Source organism: Cryptomeria japonica, chromosome 9 (genome assembly GCF_030272615.1).
Source record: "Cryptomeria japonica chromosome 9, Sugi_1.0, whole genome shotgun sequence".
Taxonomy (NCBI): domain Eukaryota; kingdom Viridiplantae; phylum Streptophyta; class Pinopsida; order Cupressales; family Cupressaceae; genus Cryptomeria; species Cryptomeria japonica.
The window spans coordinates 343915749-343938069 of record NC_081413.1 but is presented as its reverse complement, the minus strand read 5'-3'; the positions used below and the strand labels follow the sequence as shown (position 1 = coordinate 343938069).

Below are 22321 nucleotides of genomic sequence, written 5' to 3'. Positions count from 1 at the left end.
TGAGGGTACATCATAGTTATGTAAGGATAATTCACATAGCAAATTCTTCACAGTAGGTGGAGAGGTTTGGTAAGCATAAAAGAATTCTTTAGGTGTTTCTAAAGAGGGGATAAGGTCCCTAACAATGTGGTTTAGTTTGAAGTTCAGATACAGCTCTTTCAAATGTACTGCATAAACTCTTGGAGGTACCCTACACTGCATCAACTCAGGGACCATACTAGAAATTATTTCTACCTTAGCCTCTAATTCCTCAATTCTATCTCTCTTTTCAATTTCTTTTTGTTGTTTATCAATAATGCCCTGCAACCTAGCCTTCTCTATTTCCAATTGTCTATAAAATGTTAAAGAAATAGATAAACTACTTAGGGATGAAGGAGGTCTAATAGGTACTACCTTAGACCGTGGGATTTCCTCAATAAACTCCTCAATCTGAGTTGGCATCTCTCTAATATTTTCCTCAGGGTGCTATAGAATATCTTCAATAGTTTCTTCAAATTGTTGTGCCACAGAAGCAAGATTTTCTAGTTTATCCTCAACAACATTTTCTTGGATTTCATCCTCTGTAGGGCCTCCTTCTTCTTGAGTTTCAATATCTGTAGGGCTTCCTTCTTCTGAAGTTTCCACTGTAATAACCTCTATCGGATTACCCATAGGATGAGTCTTTTGTGTCTTGATGCATGTTCTTCTTACATAAAATTTTGGAATGGTTGCAGGAGTTGCTTTAGTTGCTATAGGAGTTTTTATTTTTGTCCTACACCTCTTGGTTGTAGGAGGAATCTGAGTTACCTACGGCTGGTTCATAAGTTCTTCATCTATTTCATCCCTTTCCAACTCTTTTCCTTTCCTTTGCAGAACTGGCAAATCTTTTTGAAGAGAAGTAGAGGGTTGTTCTTCACTTGATTCCACTATCTTTTCTTCTATAATAATTGTGGCTCCTTCAGCAACAAGAAAATCCTCATCTGTAGCAACTACAGGGGAAGAAGGTTCTGCAACATTTTCTTCTTCAACCGGAGGGTTATCTGCAATAGGGGCATCTTCAACCCTAAATTGTTGTATATCCTCAAATACACTCCATTCCATTTGTGAAACCTCTCTCAGGGATTGTTGTACAAGTAGCTTAACCAATCCATGATGGCTAACAGAGTGATTTCCATTTTTCTGCATCTCCTTAGCACTTGTAGAAATGAGGTGGTATAAGAAATTAGGAACATTCACTCACCGGCCATGCTGCAGATGACTAAGTAATTTAAAATGAGGTGAATGCAGATTTGAATATTGCCCTTTACATGTAATGTACTTCATAACATACAAAGCTACTTGAGGCCAATGTACTGGTAGAGAAACCCTTCTAGTTCCTTGTTTGTCCACCATTAAGGGTCCATCTGTGGGAATTATGAACTCTGCCCGGGCACTCCTTGCATATTTTGATTTTGGAAACAATTCTCCTTCCTGCGACAACCCCATTACTTCTTCTATTCATTTCTTCGTAGCAATAACCCTCAAACCTTTAACTGTAGCTTCTCCTTCATTTAAGGAATGAATAAATTCTGCAGCAATTTCTTCATTATAATCCTTGATTTTCAAGAAGTAATCCAACCAGCCATGGTGTCTGAAATAATGCTCACAAAGAGCATCCTACAGCAACACTTCATGAACCGTTGGCTCATGACGAATTGGATCACCACCCATCTCTTACTCTTCTATTTTTTCTCTCTACAGCTGAAACAAAATATCTGACAGTCTTACTAAATTGAAATTCCCTTACATATCTCAATTCTGGCGGCAGAATTTATTATTCACTTGCATGAAATAATAACATAATAAGTAATGATGGGGAAAAAAAAATCAATTCAGAGTACCAAAAAGGACTGATAATTAATCACTTTGGAAACCGAACCATAAAGCACCCCCCCAACTTAACCTAGCATGTGTCCACACAAGCTGACAAGATTTCGGGTAGTGGAGCGGATTTAAACAGGATATAATCATAATAAACTAATAAATGCATAATTAAAACAAAACACAATATACGCGTACCTGCAATTGTATGAAAATGATGGCGAAATGAAATGAAATGATAGGTAAGAATGTGGGATGGAATGTCATGGATGGGATTTTATGTACAGAGAAGAATATTCCCATATAATATGGAAATATTTTATTATGAAGCGGCAAATATGTTCACTGCAGAGGCTGCAGGAACTTTACCTTTATTACCTTCCTCAGTTGCAACAGGAAGCTCATGAGTTGTTGTAGGCTCATTGTCAGTTGTTGTAGGAACCTTGTCAGTTGTTGCAGGAACCTCTATGTCATTTTGTGGAGCAAACTATTGCAGGAACTCTTCTTTAGTAGCTAGCTTATGATATAAAGGTAGCCGGTGACCATTTACTAAGAGTTTAAATCTAATAGGACCAATTGTGGACAAACGAACAGCTCCATTATGGAAAACTTCTTCTATCTCATGCGGACCTAACCATCGGGTTTGAAGCTTTCCCATAGCATCTTTATATTTGGAATCATATAGTAGTGCCCAGTCACCAACTTTGAATTTCTTTTCTTTGATATATTTATCATGCCATTTTGGTCTTTGATTTTGAATCAATTCGGTCTGTTGAACAACTATCTTTCTCCATTCATCTAGAGCATTTAATTGCTGAATGTGTTCTTTCTGTGCTTCAGACAATGTCATATTTAATCGTAAAGTTGTCATCAAGGTTTTATGCTTAAATTAAATAGGCATCATTGTTTTTTTTCCATAAACCATCTCAAAAGGTGTGAAACCAATTGGTGTTTTCCAAGTTGTTCTATATGCCCAAATTGCTTCTGAAAGTCGATGAGACCAATCTTTCTTGTGAAAAGACACTGTTTTTGTAAGAATAGCCTCAAGCTCTATGTTGGGAATCATTAAATTTGAGTCAATTTTAGAGGCCCATTTCAAAATTTTGCTCTGCATTTCCAAATGAGTCAGTCTGAATGGCCTAGTTAGAGAGAGGGCAAAATGGAGCCAGTTGATTTTCAAGGGGTAAGGCTTTGGAAACATGTCCTACACCTTTCATTTGACCTATGCAGTGATGTACAACTTTCAAAATTCAATTTGGATAAGTTTACCAGGTACCCATTTCGAGGGGTGAGTTGAAAGAGCATTTTAGGCACAAATGCAGATTTTATCGAGTAGCTTACTTTGGGTGTTTATATCTTTTGCCCTATTGATCATCATGAAGAATTTCAAAATGGATTAAATTGTATGTGTAAATATGAGTTAACTTGCAAAATTTCAATTCTTTATGAATCCATTTGCTCAGTTTTAAAAGATCAATCCGTTTGCAGTTTGTATGCTTTGGCAAGTCCCTGTTTCAACAGCTAGTCGAAGCCCTGTTTCGCATAAGTGTAAAAGTTGTCTCAGTGAGTGTTGTGCCAGAATTTTTGTTCCAGGGTATTTTTGGTATAAATGATGAGTCATGTTTCAAATTTCAAGCCTCTGCCAATCCATTTGATTGGTTTTCAAAAGGGTCTATTGAGCCATCTTTTTCACTTATCCGTACTTTTGTTGCCGCATCAGTTAAAGTAGCCATTTTCATGAGCCCACCATTTGTACCTAGTCATAATTTTGGTCAAACTGAGTATTCTAAGGTTTGATATGTACTTCAAGGTACCTATGTCTCAGATTTGAGGGTCTACAAAGGTCGTTTGATATTTTTAAGAAAGGCGTCATGTGTTGCCAGAACATTGCCTTCATCAGGTCCGTAGTGTCGACAAAGCCAATTGGTCATTTTCGATAATTAATATCTCTTCGCTCGGGATTCATCTTGAGAAACCACTTGGTAGATTTCATCCTTGTATATCAAAGTACACGCCTGTCATATGGTGAGGTCCAAAAAGGTGTTTTGACCAGCTTGAAAAATATGTCTTCGCGATTAAATGCAAAAATGTGGCGCAAGCACCTAAAAGTTGCAAAACTTAGTTCGATGATCCAAAAATGGTGCCAATCGATTCCAGAGGTAATTTTAAGGTTCCTGAGGTATTTCAGAGGTCAATTGAATTAAAATGAAATTTTTTTAGTCGGACCCACTTTAGGGCCCGACCTGGCTCGACCCTGTGCATTAAATTTTATGGCGAAATGGTCTTAAATTCATGGTAATGTATATGAATGTCAGCTCGACTGTAATTCACTAGTAGGATGGTGAGAGGCGACTTCAGTGTACTTGTCATCTATGGATGGATGGATGCAATTTTAGTTCAAAATAATCTTCAGAGAGGGGACATATGCATCTTTGAGCGGATAGACAAGGGCAATAAAATTATCAAGCTGAGAGTCCATATTGTCATGTTTGCAGAGGAGGGTAACAACAAAGGATAACTAATTGTGATTGTGAAGCATCACATGACATATGTCAATGTTCTCTTTATATGAGAATGGAGCATTCCAACTGTAGTTTTAGTAGTGATAATTACACCTCCTCCCAAATACCATTTTCTACAATGGAAATAGCAGACCAAGATTCATATCAAATAGCCTGCTATTCCAAAGCTTACGTGGTGATGGGGAGGGCAGCAAGGAGTTTACCTGCAGTTCCAAATGCTCATGCGGATGAAGGGGCTGTAGTCAAATGCAGAACATGCTAAATCTGAACAATGGCAAATTGAATGCCAGTCCAACCCCCCATGTTTTTCCTCAGAAGCTAATGTTGGACATGTTTAATGAAGATCAGCAGGGAGATGCAAAAGTAAATGCAAACAAATCCTTGCCTTTCAAACTCCCTCACGTGGCACGTGACTGGTGTTTGGAGAAAGGTGTTTAAATTCCAAGCAAATGCAGACCTCCCTCCTTGCGTTGAAAGGCTGCAGAAAGCTTTTAAAACAAATGTAGCATAATAGCAGATGGAGGGCGATGAAAACCTTAAAAAATGCAAAAGACCTCCCTGGACGTGGTGTTTGCAGAGGATTTTATGCACAATAGATTTGGCAGGTTTGGATGCTAATCTCAATCCTTCCCACATTTTTTTTTTCTCTCCTCCCTGCTGGACGTGGTAATGAAGAAGGCCGCCATAAACAATAAATGTCAACCAAATGACTTCTCTACATAGTTTGAAGCTGCTGAAACTTTTGAACCAAATACATTGGTAGGTTAAAACCAAAGTCCTCTTGGGGGCAACGATGAAAAGGCAATTGGAAGTTTCAAGCAAGTGCAACAGTAGGTGTAATTCCAACGTTCCTAGCCATGCTATGTAAGGGGCATTCAAAAATAAAAATGCACAGGCAGGTGTAAAAAAGCCAAACCCCTCTTTGTGGCATTGAAAAGAAATTAGAAACCCCAACCAAATGCAATGATGTGAGGTGCAGTTGCATGGAATGGAGTTTTTAGAGGTTTTGTAAACTTCCAAGCAATGCAAATGATAGAGGAAACGCCATTAAAACACTCAAGAAACTCTTCTGAAATGCATTCCCAGGCTAAGATGCATTGTCCCACATTGGCTGGGCGGGTGTGATTTTTGATATTTATAACTAAGGCTTTACACAAGTAATATGTCAAATCCTCAAGAGGCTTTTGATGAATGGTGCCTGATGGGCGCCCAAGCAGACCCCACGAGCGCGGGCGTGCTTCTCGAGGTGACCAAGGAGGCCGACAAATGATGACAGGTGGACCCACGTAGACATGAATCCTGAGGTAGGTGAGTTTTGCAGACGAAGGGTGGCTTAACAGGTGAGCAGGTTCCAAGAAGATTGATGGTGCACGTGATTTTGCAAGCCAAAGATGCTCATCCGTTACCCTTTGCAAAATGGCAAAAATGCATCTGTGAAAATGAGCAGGTTAAAGAGCATGCAAGTTTGATGAAGATCAATAGCGTGCATGATTTCGCAAGCTGAAGATGCACGTCAGTTAGCCATTGCGAAATGGAAAAAGATGGGTGGCATGATGACATGGCAGTCCAGCTCGTGGTTCCTGTCCAGTGGTGCTGACATGGCACTGAGGTGGTGCATAGGTGGCAGACACATGGCGATGATGTGGTGATGAACAAGCAACCCAGTGACAGTGACGAGGTGGACACGTGGTGGAGTGATGAAGTGTCATCCAAGGTGGCACCCAGTGGATCCCATCAGCCAATTAGAGACCGCCACGTGGCAGGGCGTCAGGCCAAAAAAGAGGGAAAAATCAAAGTTAGATTGTATAGTGCAAACTATATAAGAATTTCAAAAATTTAAATGATGGATCCATATGCAGAATTAATTCGCCCAAAGGTCCATATTTTCCCAAAATATGAAGTATTATATATTGTCGGAAAGCTCTCGGGATAAGGAATCTAATTAGGCTATTAGTTTTAACAAATTTTGGATATTTTGGGAGCATTTTCCATGGGAAAGAAGAAGATAATGAATTTCAGTTGGAGAAAGGGGACACCTGGCTTGTTCTGATGAAACCTAATCTTTTTCCCTCCTCTTCTTAGTCCCATTTTCTTCTCATTGTAAAGGTTCCAGAATTCTATGAGAGTGGCTCCAGTTTTCATGGCTTCCATTTCTGAACTTCTTGACCCAAGTTTGTAAAATTCTTTGGTTTGTTTCAGGGTACAAAGTTTACATTGCAGGATAGTAGATGTTTTCTAGTTGCAGATCTTACTTGTGTCAGGCATGAGTAAATTTCCCATAGTATTGTCTCTGTGTATGTATTCCCATTATTATGAATTGAATCCTTAAGGAGGATGAAATTTGTCAATTTCAAGGAGATTGTGTGATTGTCTATAGGTATCCTTCAATGAAGGTTTTAAACTCTATAATTAGTCATGAATAATGGAATGTGTCCCAGATCTAATAATTCTGTGAATGGATTGAGTAATACATTAATATAAGGTGTTAATGCAAAAAAATTGTTTAAGGAAAACCAATTTGTGACTAGGATACACATTTGTAATTCTTTGTGTGACTCTATTGCCCAATGAACAAGGCACTAGTCTTGGAGATTTGGGGATAGTTTCAGATTTATACAAATCAAAGACAAATCTATTTCCCTTTATGTTTAGGGGTTTGTGTTCTTCTCATTCCAAGCTCTATTTTCATTTATGGTTTATATAGATTTAGCCAATCTATAGTGTGTTTCTAAATTGGGTGAGCTTGTGGAATGGTATGTCTGCTTTTCTTGATGCAGTCTTGTGTGTAATGGGTCTGATTAAATGCGTCACACGTACACCCACCTAGGTTTTGCAGAGCCTGAAGAGTAGAAGGATTTAGGTCCTTGTTATGTTGTCCAAGCCCTGAAGTGTTTCATTGATTGAGATTGGCTATCTCATAGATAGATTTGCAGGTGTTCTTGGGTTAACTAGATTTGGTGAACAACAAAAATGGCGACTCTGCTGGGGAAGCTGAATAGAAATTGCCTAATTTCATCCAGTTAGTCATTCCATTGTGTATGAACAGAGTTTGAAAGTGATTTGTGGTGAAGAACATGTTTCTTGTTCAGGATCTATAGAATGATATCTTTGTCATGTCATATTTTGTGAAGGAGTAACAGTGAATGTATATTGCTGAGTTGGGAGCAAGTCCTTACAGTTGTTGCAAACTTTTCCCCAATTCCTTATTTGGGTTTTTGGCTCATACCAGTGTTAAATAGCCTGGAAGAGTGTTTATTGCAGAGAGATTGAAGGAGTAAGTAGAGAATTAAAATAAGTGTTGAATGGTATCCTGTTGTTCAAAATGTCTTCTATGCAAGAGGTGGCGACTCTGTGATAAAAGACCGTGCTGAAAGTGGAAGTTAATCTTCAGATCTACAAGTCTTATAGCTGCAAACACCCATGTATTTTTAGAAGTTTCAATGCAAGATATCTCTTTTGAAAATTTGAAAGAGTAAAATAGTTTCCCTATCTAGTGTTTTGCACTTTGTTGATAGGGAAGAAGATAAAAAAATATTTGCATATTCAAAGTGTTGTTAAGTTTCAAGATCTTATATGTTTTCCTATGATATGCAAGTATCCATGAATCTTATGTCAAAAAGTAAAGAAGATAATTCAGTAGTTTGACATATTTAGAAGTTGTTGAATTTTTGGTGGGGTTGTGTATGAAGTCTGAGAAGTCACAATGTGCAATCAATTAGTTCAGCCCCAATCTTATTCACATATAACCATGCCTAGTGAAGTGTCACAACTGTGTAATAGGAAAAGTTTCAGTATGAAGTATTATGTTGCTCTGAACTTTAAAGATATTCCAGGTTAACCAAATCCCATACCCACAGAAATTAGAAAATATTTGTCCCATATTCGGTGAGAAGAAATCAGAATCAGCATGTCAACATGTGAAAATATTTTCAGATTTGATAGGAGAGTTTGAAATTTGTCAAGAAGATGTGTGCATGAAGTTATTGTGCAATCACTGAAAGAAGATGCAAGGGATTGGTTTTCCTTTTTGCTGGCAGAGTGTATTTCCTCATGGGAGGAATTGATTTCAGATTTCATAGACCAATTTGATGAAAAAGTGAGTGATTGTGATTTGCTGAAAGAGTTCACGTACATACAAATCAGGGAAGATGAATTGGTACCGACATTTAATATAAGGTTTTCACAAGCATTGACTAAAATTTCCAGAAAGTATAAGTTTGATGATAAAGTATGTCTGGATATCTAAATGAGTGCATTTGACGAGAAGATGGGTTTCTTTTTGAGAAACAAAGAACCCAAAACCTTGTATGAAGCTTTTAATACAGCTAGGGACATTGAAAATAATTTGAAATTTGGGATCTCCAAGAGGTTTGTGTCTGTTGTTGTTTTTTGTCAAAGCATCTCCAATGGTGAAATACCATTTGAAACTGATCAAAACATTCTGTGTCAAAATATGTCAAGCCCTGCTGTTCCAAATAGTTTTGCTGATATATGTGAATCAATTTTAAATGAGACTCAAGAACCTCTCCTGTCAATGCCAGTTGTCTCTCATAGTAATGATGGAATGATCAGTGGGAAATGTTGTGATAATGTTGATACAGAGATAGATATATATAAGGGATATGTACCATTTGATTTGTATGTCGGTTATGCTAATTATGTGACTGCAAATTATGAAGTAAATCATGCATCACGTAAGATTAACAATAATGAAATTAATGAGGATGATGACCATCAATCTTTATATGTTGCTGATGTGTTCAATGTTGCAATACCAAATACTGAAGGATCACTAAATGTTGCTAATTATGTAAGTGAAAATGTGCAATATGATGAAAATCAGATTTTGATTAAGTCTGATAAATCTGAAAATGAAATTGCGGATGATGCTGATAGTGTTTTCAATGCAAGTATACCCAGTGATGAATGTGTTTCATAATGGAGTGGTGCTGCTGATTATGAGGATAATGAGTTTGATTTTCAGCACCTTGAAGGTATACAGAGGAACAATGAAGAGCAATTTCAGAATAGGAATGATCTTGACACAAGTTTTTCACTTTCTTTTGGTTAGCAAATGAATGCTAGTTATGCAGTTGATGATGGTTATGAGAATTCTTATTATTCATCTTGTGAAGATGATATAAGAGGAGACCAAGTCATATTCTTCAGTCATGAATCTGAAAAATGAAAGTATCTTTGAAGATAAGAACATATGTGAAAGTGTCAATAATGTTCTAATTTCAGATTTAAATGAGCCAGTGTTTGAATGCTTTCAAAATTTGAAGTACCATGAAGAGAATGTGAATGTTGATAGTATGCTTGAACCAGATATGAAATTCTTTGTCTCTGATATAAATGTTCATGGTGCTGATTTCATTGATGAAAATGCTGAAGTTTTCCCTTGTTTTGAACAAGTTTTTAATGCTGATGAAATTTTGAACAGTATTAGCATGTGTTGTAAGAAATTACTTCATGATGAAGATAAGAGGCATGGGTTATGTGATGATTACTTAAGACCACAAATGGAAGTTTTTCGGGTGGATATAGGTTTGAATGAAGAAGATTTAGCTGAGGATTTGCTTCAGCTAGAGGTATGCATTCTTTTCCATGAATGGGATATTGAGGATGCAGATGTGTTGAGTTTGATAGACAAGGATAGTATGGAATGTGATCAGCATAGTGAAGTGTCACATCTGGATTGTAACATTTATGTTCCTTGTTTGCATCAACTGGTTGTGAATGTCCCTCATTTTATGAATTTAAATAGTAATAAGGCATGTGCTGATGGGAATTATAATGTTGAGATTGAATGCTTTATTTTTGAATTTCAGCATGATGATGCCCTTGCAAATGATAGAGTTGAGTGGGACAGTGAAAGGTATGGCAGCTTGTGGAAAGGCCTTTATAGTGGTTTGTCTCATGATTTTACTTTTGTTGAAGTAATGTGTGACTACAAAGTTCAAAATCAGGCAAAAGGCCTGCACACCAGTTGTTACAGTAGTATGATGGTAAGCTTTGATTATAAGGATTATGCTCAGCTATTATTGAAAGGTGCCTTTGTTTGGATCATGGTATCAAGTGATGAAAATCAGATTTTTGACAGAGGTAAATGCTAAAGTTGTTTGGAGCAGCTTATAATCAGTTGTGAGTATGTTTGTATATCTTGTATAGTTAATTTTCTTTAGTTGTATGGTTTTCAATAAAGTGCCCTGTTGTTTGGGTAGAATAAGGAAGCCCTTAGTTTTTGAGAAGAGAAGAGAATGATACATTTTTGGGTGGTCTGCTTAACCATAGATATCTGGATTCTTGTGTTGATTTTGTAATCAACCATCCCCAGTCAGAGCCACTGTTGGGACTTATTAAATTTGAGTCAAGTTTAGAGGCCCATTTCAAAATTTTGCTCTACATTTCCAAATCAGTTAGTCTGAATGGCCTAGTTAGAGAGAGGGCAAAATGGAGCCAGTTGATTTTCAAGGGGTAAGGATTTGGAAACATGTCCTAAACCTTTCATTTGACCTATGCAGTGATGTGCAACTTTCATAATTCAATTTGGATAATTTTACCAGGTACCCATTTCGAGGGGTGAGCTGAAAGTGCATTTTAGGCTCAAATGCAGATTTTATCGAGTAGCTTACTTTGGGTGTTTATATATTTTTCCTTGTTGATCGTCATGAAGAATTGAAAAATGGGTTGAATTGTATGTATAAATATGAGTTAGCTTGCAAAATTTCAAGTCTTTATGAATCCATTTTCTCAGTTTTCAAAGATCAATCCGTTTGCAGTTTGTATGTTTTGGCAAGTCCCTGTTTTGACAGCTAGTCGAAGCCCTGTTTCGCATAAGTGTAAAAGTTGTCTTAGTGAGTGTTATGCTAGAATGTTTGTTCTGGGCTATTGTTGGTATAAATTATGAGTTATGTTTCAAATTTCAAGCCTTCGCCAATCCGTTTGATTGGTTTTCAAAAGGGTCTATTGAGCCATCTTTTTCAGTTATCTGTACTTTTGTTGCCGCATCAGTTAAAGTAGCCATTTTCATGAGCACGCCATTTGCACCCAGTCAGACTTTTGGTCAAACTTAGTATTCTAAGGTTTGATATGTACTTCAAGGTACCTATGTCTCATATTTGAGGGTCTATGGAGGTCGTTTGATATTTTTAAGAAAGGCGTCATGTGTTGCCAGAACATTGACTTCATTAGGTCCGCAGTGTCGACAAAGCCAGTTGGTCATTTTTGACAATTAATATCTCTTCGCTCAGGATTCGTCTTGAGAAACCGCTTGGTAGAGTTCATCCTTTTATATCAAAGTACACGCCTGTCAGATGGCGAGGTCTAGAAAGGTGTTTTGACTGGCTTGAAAAATTCGTCTTCGCGATTAAATGCGAAAATGTGGCGCAAGTGCCTAAAAGTTGCAAAACTCAGTTCGATGATCTGAAAATGGTGCCGATCGATTATAGAGGTAATTTTAAGGTTCTTGAGGTATTTTAGAGGTCAATTGAATAAAAACAAATTTTTTTTTAGTTGGACCCACTTTGGGGCCCGACCTGGCGTGCGCTTGTGCATTAAATTTTATGGTGAAATGGTCTTAAATTCATGGTAATGTATATGAATGTCAGCTCGACTATAATTCACCAGTAGGATGGTGAGAGGCGACTTTAGTGTACTTGTCATCTATAGATGGATGGATCCAATTTTAGTTCAAAATAATCTTCAGAGAGGGGACATATGCATCTTTGAGTGGATAGACAAGGGCAATAACATTATCAAGCTGAGAGTCCATATTGTCATGTTTGCAAAGGAGGGTAACAACAATGGATAAATAATTGTGATTGAGAAGCATCACATGACATATGTCAATGTTCTCTTTATATGAGAATGGAACATTCCAACTGCAGTTTTAGTAGTGATAATTACACCTCCTCCCAAATACCATTTTCTACAATGGAAATAGCAGACCAAGATTCATATCAAACAACCTGCTATTCCAAATCTTACATGGTGATGGGGAGGGCAGCAAGGAGTTTACCTACAATTCCAAATGCTCACATGGATGAAGGAGCTGCAGTCAAATGCAGAACATGCTAAGTCTGAACAATGGCAAATTGAATACCAGTCCAACCCCCCACATTTTTCCTCAGAAGCTAATGTTGGACATGTTTAATGAAGATCAGTAGGGAGATGCAAAGTAAATGCAAACAAATCGCTGCCTTTCAAACTCCCTCATGTGGCACGTGACTGGTGTTTGGAGAAAGGCATTTAAATTCCAAGCAAATGCAAACCTCGCTCCTTGCGTTGAAAGGTTGCAGAAAGATTTTAAAACAAATGTAACATAATAGCAGATGGAGGGTGATGAAAACCTTAAAAAATGCAAAAGACCTCCCTGGACGTGGTGATTGCCAGAGACTGCAGATGATTTTATGCATTATAGATTTGGCAGGTTTGAATGCCAATCTCAATCCTTCCCACGTTTTTTTTTTCTCTCCTCCCTGCTGGACGTGGTAATGAAGAAGGCTGCCAGAAACAATAAATGCCAGCCAAATGACTTCTTTGTGTAGTTTGAAGCTACTGAAACTTTTGAAACAGATACATTGGCAGGTTAAAACCAAAGTCCTCTTGGGGGCAACGATGAAAAGGCAATTGGAAGTTTCAAGCAAGTGCAACAGTAGGTGTAATTCCAACGTTCCCAGTCATGCTATGTAAGGGGCATTCAAAAATAAAAATGCACAGGAAGGTGTAAAAAGCCCAAACCCCTCTTTGTGGCATTGAAAAGAAATTAGAAACCCCAACCAAATGCAATGATGTGAGGTGTAGCTGCATGGAATGGAGTTTTCAAAGGTTTTGAAAACTTCCAAGAAATGCAAATGATACAGGAAACACCATTAAAACACTTAGGAAACTCTTCAGAAATGCATTCCTAGGCTAAAATGCATTATGCCACATTGGCTGGGTGGGCGTGATTTTTGATATTTATAACTAAGGCTTTACACAAGTAATATGTCAAAGCCTCAAGAGGCTTTTGACGAATGGTGCCTGATAGGCGCCCAAGCAGACCCCATGTGCACAGGCGCACTTCCTGAGGCAACCAAGGAGGCCGACAAATGGCGATAGCTGGACCCCACGTAGGCACAGATCTTGAGGTAGGCAAGTTTTGCAGACGGAGGGTAGCTTAACCGATGAGCAGGTTCCAAGAAGATCGATGGTGCGCGTGATTTTGCAAGCCAAAGATGCTCGTCTATTACCCTCTGCAAAATGGCGAAAAGCATCTGCGAAAATGAGCAGGTTAAAGAGCATCCAAGTTTGATGAAGATCGATGGCGTGCATGATTTTGTAAGCCAAAGATGCACGTTGGTTAGCCATTGTGAAATGGCGAAAGATGAGTGGCAGGATGACATGGTGGTCCAACTCGCAGGTCCTGTCCAGTGGCGCTGGCATGGTGCTGAGGTGGCATACACATGGCAATGATGTGGCGATGAACAAGCAACCCAGTGGTAGTGACGAGGTGGACACTGGTGGAGTGATGAAGTGTCATCCAAGGTGGCACCTAATGGATCTCATCAACCAATCAGAGACCGCCACGTGGTAGGGCATCAGGCCAAAAAAGAGGGAAAAATCAAAGTTAAATTGTATAGTGCAAACTATGTAAGAATTTTGAAAAATTTAAATGATGGATCCATATGCAGAATTAATTCGCCCAGAGGTCCATTTTTTCCCAAAATATGAAGTATTATATATTGTTGGAAAGATCTCAATATAAGGAATCTGATCAGGCTGTTAGTTTTAACAAATTTTGGATATTTGGAGAGCAGTTTCCATGGGAAAGAAGAAGATAATGAATTTCAATTGGAGAAAGGGGACACTTGGCTTGTTCTGATGAAACCTAATCTTTTTCCCTCCTCTTCTTATTCCCATTTTCTTCTCATTGTAAAGGTTCCAGAATTCTGTGAGAGTGGCTCCAGTTTTCATGGCTTCCATTTCTGAACTTCTTGACCCAAGTTTGTAAAACTCTTTGGTTTGTTTCAGGGTACAAAGTTTACATTGCAGGATAGTAGATGTTTTCTAGTTGCAGATCTTACTTGTGTTAGACATGAGTAAATTTCTCACAGTATTGTCTCTGTGTATATATTCCCATTATTATGAATTGAATCCTTAAGGAGGACAAAATTTGTCAATTTCAAGGAGATTGTGTGATTGTCTATAGGTATCCTTCAATGAAGGTTTTAAACTCTATAATCAGTCATGAATAATGGAATGTGTCCCAGATATGAATTCTATGAATGGATTGAGTAATGCATTAATATAAGGTGTTAATGCAAGAATATTGTTTAAGAAAAACCAATTTGTGACTAGGATACACATTTGCAATTCTTTGTGTGACTCTGTTGCCCAATGAACAAGGCACTGGTCTTGTAGATTTGGGGATAGTTTTAGATTTATACAAATCAAAGATAAATCCATTTCCCTTTATGTTTAGGGGTTTGTGTTCTTTTCATTCCAAGCTCTTTTTTCATTTATGGTTTATACATATTTAGCCAATCTGTAGTGTGTTTCTAAATTGGGTGAGCTTGTGGAATGGTATGTCTACTTTTGTTGATGTAGTCTTGTGTGTAATGGGTATGATTAAATGCATCACAAGTACACCCACCTAAGTTTTGCAGAGCCTGAAGAGTAGAAGGATTTAGGTCCTTGTTATGTTGTCCAAGCCCTGAAGTGTTTCATTGATTGAGATTGGCTATCTCATAGATAGATTTGCAGGTGTTCTTGGGCTAACTAGATTTGGTGAACAACACTCTCTATTTGTAACTTCTACTTGTCCATTAGCCTGTGGATGATATGGAGTAGATTTTCTGTGTCTTATATTGTATTCATTGACCAAAGCCTTTATCAATATTGAAGTAAATTATCGTCCCTGGTCTGAGACAATTTCCCTTGGTACTCCATATCTTGTAAATATCTCTTCATAAAGAAACTCAGCTAACTTATTATCTCTTGCATGTGTCATGGCACGAGCTTCTACCCATTTTGTTACATAGTCTGTACATACCAAGATATAAGATCTGCCATTAGAAGGTGGATCAATTGGGCCAACAAATTCTAATCCCCACTTGTCAAATGGTGCAACTGATATTTGAGGATATAATGGCATCTCATTAGATTTTGTAGGTCTTACCATTCACTGACATTTGTCACATTTCCGTGTATACTGAGCTACATCCTTATGTAATGTGGGCCAATAGTATCATGTATTGAGTATTTTCAGTGTTGTTCTTTTGGCAGCAAAATGACCTCCACGTGGCTCATCATGACATGCATGCAAGATGTCATATGTTTCATCTTCTCTGATAGATCTTCGCATGATTTGGTTAGGTCCAGTATAAAATAGACAATTAGCCATCCATGAGAAGTTAAAACTTTTTTCAACTAGCAACCTTCTTTCCTTAGGAGAGAAATAAATTGGCATCCTAGCTGTAGCTAAATAGTTGGCAATATCGGCATACCAAGGAGTGTGAGCTTGAATGAGAAACAAATGTTCATCTGGAAAAGTGTCATCTATTATTGTAGAATCTTTTTACAATTGAAGACGTGAAAGATAATCTGCAACCACATTAGACTTCCTTGGTTTATCAACAATTGCGATATCAAATTCCTGCATCAACAATAACTAGCGAGCTAATCTACCAGTGATTGATGGATTATTCATGAGATATCTAATTGCAGCATGATCTATATGAACAAATATGGGATATCCTATGATATAGTGTCTAAATTTGTTAAGTGGATATATGACAGCTAGCAATACTGGTGAAGATTAATGCATGAAACAAAAAGACATATTTATCCACAACACATAACACCAATGTTTGTATGTGGAAACCCTGTAAGGGGAAAAACCACAGTGGGAAACCTTACCCACAATTAGATGATACTACTATAGATAGTAAGTGTATACAAATGGGGTATGCACATGCAGAAAGGTCAAGCGCCTAGAGCTCACTGCTCAAACACAAAATGGGAGTCACACTAACTACAATTGGATGATTAAATCCAATAATAATGTATTGCTCAAAATAGCATCTTCATATGCTGGATTCAGTACTGGTGTAGTTCTAATATGCTTTCACAAAACCCTCCTTTAACCTTCAAATGATGTTTGTGTGTATAGCTCTGCTTATTCTTGCATATATCTTCACACAATTCTTTTTTGCATTCCACACTTGATCTTAAAAATAAGATCTTACATTTATACCATAACCTAGGACCAATTTTAGTAGGTCGGCTCTAAAGGATAATACAATAAAATTAATTTGCAAATCAACTAATACCCAATGCAATAATTGATTCAACATGTCGGCTTTAATGCATTTACAACAATAATAAGTCATCTCCATAGCGTGCCATGCTAATCTCGAAAAGATAAACCTATCGGTGTAACCTAGACCTATTTGCCAGTAACAATAAATATGCAAATACGAATATACCAATTAAAAAATCTTCAATACAAAGTGTCCAAATGATGTCTTCAACATAATCATGTGATTTCCATATCATTCCAAGTGTCGGTGATCATTATATCCTGCCGGTGTACTAGATACCGGTGACTGTTCATAAGTCATTTGTTTGCTAGTGAATGTTGTTGATTCTCCAAAGTGCCAGAGTTGATAAGTGTTTAGTAGGTGTTGACATCAATGACAAAACCATACCAAAATACCAACAATCTTCCCCTTTGGCATCAATGGCAACACAAGATGGAAAAACCATCAAAGTACCAACAATTACCAAGGTATAAGTAAACTCAATCTCAAAGTAACAATCTCTTCCCCTGAGAGTAACATGTGTTTCCTTGTGTTCCATGTTTTTCCATACCAATCTCTCCCCCTTTGACATCAAATGTCAAAGTTATTACAAAACCAAGTTCATATACAAATACCAATCAATTTAGTAAACCAACTACTCCCCTTGAGAAGTAGCTTCCTCATCAAAGTTGGAGTAAAAGATTTCTCTGTTAATTCTACCAGTTGATGACAAATATCACTCTCTAAGTATCTACTGGTGGGGGTATGACCCCAAGCTGATCTCTAAGATATTCAAAAGTTTCCTTAGGCAGTGGTTTAGTGAAAATATCTGCAATCTGTTGTTTAGTATTCACATAAACTAGTTTTATTTCTTTTGCTTCAACATTTTCCCTTAGAAAATTCAGTTTGATGGAAACATGTTTTGTTTTAGAGTGTAGTACCAGATTCTTAGATATATCAATTGTTGCAGTGTTATCACAATAGATAGTTATAGGTTCCTTTCACTTTACCTTTATATCTTTCAACATTTGTGTAAGCCATAGTACCTGTGTACAGTTAGTTGCTGTTGCAACATATTCTGATTCTATTGTTGATAAAGATGTACAACTCTGTTTCTTACTTAACCAAGAAACTAGTCTTCTTCCAAGAAAAAATGCTCCGCCGGTGGTTCTTTTTCTATCATCCGCATCTCCTACCCAATTTACATATGTATATGCACATAATTCAAAGTTTTCATCTCTAGGATACCATAATCCAAGATTTGTAGTGCCTTGTAAGTACCGGAAAATCCTTTTTATTGTTGATTCATGATTTTCTCTAGGATTACTCTGAAATGTTGAAACAATACATATTGCATTCATAATATCAGGTCTGGTTTGTGTCAAATACAGTAGACCTCCTATCATAGATTTGTACCTTGTTGGATTTACAGGTGTAGATTCATCCCTTAGTGATAGTTTGTCATTTGTAGTCATAGGTGTTCTTACCGGTTTAGATTTCTTCATCCCAAATTTCTTTAATAATTCCTTTAAGTATTTGGATTGACTTAAGAATATACCTTTGTCAGTCTATGAAATCTGCAATCCTAAAAAGAATCTTATTTCACCAATCATAGACATTTCAAATTCTTGTTGCATTTCAATAGAAAAGTCTTTACATAATCCATCTTCTCCTCCAAAGATTATATCATCAACAAAAACTTCTATAACCAAAATATCATCATTAGTCACTTTATAATATAAATTACTGTCTGCATTACCTTTAGAAAAACCAATTTTCAAAAGATACTTATCTAACCTTGCATACCAAGCTCTTGGAGCTTGCTTTCATCCATACAAAGCTTTCCTTAACCTACAAACCATATCTTTGTTATCTGTCAAATAAAATCCACCAGGTTGTTCAATGTAAACTTCTCCTTCAAGATCTCCATTCAAAAATGCACATTTAATATCCATTTGATATAATTTGTAATTCGTATGTGCTACAAAAGCCAAAAATAATTTGACTGCCTCAATTCTAGCTACCAGTGCAAAAGTCTCATTATAATCAATTCCTTCTTTTTGAGAATATCCCTTACACACTAGTCTTCCTTTATTTTTGATAACCTTTCCATCTTCATTAAGTTTGTTTTTGAATACCCATTTGGTTCCAATTATATTTTTATCTTTAGGCTGGGGAACTAATGTCCAAGTGTTATTCTTCTCAATTTGTTCTAATTCTTCTTCCATAGCTTTAGTCCAATATTTATCTTCACATGCCTCATTTACTGATGATGGTTCAATTTGAGAAATAAGACATACCTCTTCATTTTCCAATCTTCCTCTTGTCATAACTCCTTTTTACTTGTTTCCAATTATCTGATCTTCAGAATGATTCAATCTTACATACTGGGGTGTCTTCGTTTGTTGTTGATCCTCAGTCACAATAGAATTTTTGGATGGTACCGGTGTTACTGGATCTTCATTATGTACCGGTGGGTTCAGTGTAGGTTCATTTGTTAGAGTTTCTATCACCGGTTCAGAATCTATATACCTTGAAGTTCCTCTAAATTGTTCATCAATCTTCACATTTGTACTCTCAACAATTTTCTGCAATCTTATGTTAAAACATCTATATGCTTTACTCTTAGATGAATAACCAAGAAATATTCCTTCATCACTTCTAGGATCAAATTTCCCAATATACTCATCTCTTCTGATATAATATTTTCTTCCAAATATTCTAAAATATTTAAGAGTAGGAGTAATACCAAACCATAGTTCATGAGGGGTCTTACCGGTTTCACTTTTGATGTGAACTTTGTTGAATGTATAGACCATTGTACTTACTGCTTCTCTCCAATATACATATGGTAGGTTTGCTTCTAATAACATACTTCTGGTTGCATCCAAGATAGTTATGTTTTTCCTTTCTACAACTCCATTCTGCTATGGTGTCTGAGGTGTTGATAGCTGTCTTCTGATTCCATTTACTTCATAGAATGTATTAAATTCCTTAGATGTAAATTCTCCTCCTTGATCTGATCTTAGACATTTGATTTTCTTACTGGTTTCATTTTCAACCATTGCTTTGAATAGTTTAAACTTTCCAAGTGCTTCTGATTTTTCTCTGAGAAAAGTAACCCAACACATTCTAGAATAGTCATCAATGATTAACATGAAATATCTATCACCTTGTAAACTTTTGGTTCTATCTGGACCACATAAATCAGTGTGAATTAAATCAAGGTCATTATTGGATTTTTTCTGGAATACTTTTGAAACTAGCTCTAACTTGTTTTCCAAATTGTCATTCATTACATACTGTATTGTAAGGTTTGACAATTTTAGGTAAATCTCTAACTGCCTTAGTAGTACTGATTTTCACTATGCAATCAAAGTTTACATGACAGAGTCTCTTATGCCATAGCCAACTTTTATCAATATGTGCAATCAAGCATGTCTTTTCACTGTTATTCAAATGAAAGATATTGCCTCTAGTTTGATTACCGGTTGCAATTTCCAAACTAGTTCTATTCATGATTTTGCATTTTCCATTTTTGAATTGTAACTTAAATCCTTTCTCAACTAATTGACCAACACTCAAAATATTATGCTTTAAACCTTCAACATAGTAAACATTGTTAGTATTATGCTTACCATCAAGAGATATTGTACCCTTACCTTTGATCAAACAAGCTTTGTCATCTCCAAATCTCACTAAGCCTCCATTGTATTCTTGAAACTTCAAGAATTTGCCTTTATCTCATGTCATATGATGTGAGCATCCTAAGTCAATGATCCACTCATCCTTTACTTCAATTTTAGCTACCAAGGCCTACTCTATTTGTTGGACTATAGGTGTCAATTGATCTTCTATTATAGCAACAAAAAGCCATCCATTGTCTGTCGGATCCTCATCAGAATCATCAGTCACACCTTCATAAGCAAGATAACAAGATTTGTCTTTATTCTTCTTAAATCTGTATCTCTGATATTCAGGGTTAGGCTTGTATGTCCTTCTAGCTTCTTCTCTTAGTCTAGCATGTCTATGAGGGCATCTTGAAGCCATATGACCAATCTTATTACAGTTAAAATATTTAAAGGGTGCTTTACCTTCATACTTACTTCCAACTGGACCTTTAGGCACTTTCCTTGCAAATAGTGCTTCAAGTTCTTCATTTTCTTTCTTGCTTTCCTCAAGTTCTCTTGCATAAAAGGCTTTCCAATCAGATTTGTCAAATGATGATGCAGATGATGTTGATGCTTTAAAGGCTAAATCTATCTTTATATTAGCAACATGACCAAATTCCTCAATTTCAAAGGCTGAAAGTTTTCCAATCAATGTATCCCTAGTTACTAATGTATTAGGCATTGTTCTTAACTCATTTATAGCAGTAACCTTCATTTTATATGCCGGTGCCAATCCTCTTAAAACTCTTGAAACAATTTCATCTTCACTTAAGGTTCCTCCACAACATTTAATACCCAAAACAATTTCATTAACTCTTTCCATAAAAAATCCTTTCATCTTCTTCCATTTTTAGATGTTCATACCTGACTCGAAAGCTTTCAAGTGTTGCTATTTTGACTATGGAATCTCATTCATTCAGTGTTTCCAAATGATCCCAAATAGATTTAGCAGTTGATCTATTTGATAATCCAATGATTTGTTGATCTGATAATGTGCTCAAAAGTGCTTATCTTGCTTTGCAATCATTTTCCTCATCTTTAGTCAAGTTAAGTGGATTAGGTTGACTGGAAGTGGCAGCAGTATAACCATTCTTTGTAACTTCCCAGATGTCCTTTCCAATGCAATTTAAATGTGTCTCCATTCTGATTTTCCATATGCCATAGCTGGTTCCATCAAGTTTAGGACTGTCATTCATGAAATAGTTAGTAGACATTGGATCTCCTCAAGCTATTAAACTTCTGCAAAAAGAGAACTAGGCTCTGATACCAATTGTTAGGTCTCGGAGACAACTAAGATGGGGGGGGGGGGTGAATCAGCTATCAAATAAATTCAAACCAAAAACAACTTAACCAACTTAATGTTTAATACCAGTGAACCAGTCTTTTATGTCAGTAGACAATTTATCAGTTAATTGCAATACCGGTGAAGATTAATGCATGAAACAAAAAGACAAAGTTATCCACAACACATAACACCAATGTTTGTACGTGGAAACCCTATAAGGGAAAAACCACGGTGGGAAACCTTACCCATAATCAAATGATACTACTCAAATAGTAAGTGTATACAAATGGGGTCTGCACATGCAAAAAGGCCAAGTGCCTAGAGGTCACTGCTCAAACACAAAATGGGAGTCATACTAACTACAATTGGATGATTAAACCCAATAATAATATACTGCTCAAAATAGCATCTTCATATGTTGGATTCAATACCAATGTAGTTCTGATATGCTTTCACAAAAACCTCATTTAACCTTCAAATGATGTCTGCGTGTATAGCTCTTCTTATTCTCGCATATACCTTCACACAATTATTTTTCGCATTCCACACTTGATCTTAAAAATAAGATCTTACATTTATACCATAACCTAGGACCAATTTTAGTAGGTCAGCTCTAAAGGATAATACAATAAAATTAATTTGCAAATCAATTAATACCCAATGCAATAACCAATTCAACATGTCATCTTTAATGCATTTACAACAATAATAAGTCATCTC

At 36.7% G+C, this 22321-nt stretch overlaps 1 protein-coding gene across 1 annotated transcript in view; it reads right to left on the bottom strand.

The window, feature by feature from the left end:
* Nucleotides 1-786: 786 nt before the first annotated feature.
* LOC131029771 (pentatricopeptide repeat-containing protein At2g13600) overlaps nt 787-22321 on the bottom strand; it is a 58044-nt gene continuing 36509 nt past the window's right edge. The window contains exon 6 of the mRNA XM_057960419.2: nt 787-1042. Coding sequence (XP_057816402.2) covers nt 787-1042 — 256 coding nt within the window. The remainder of the gene's footprint in view (nt 1043-22321) is intronic.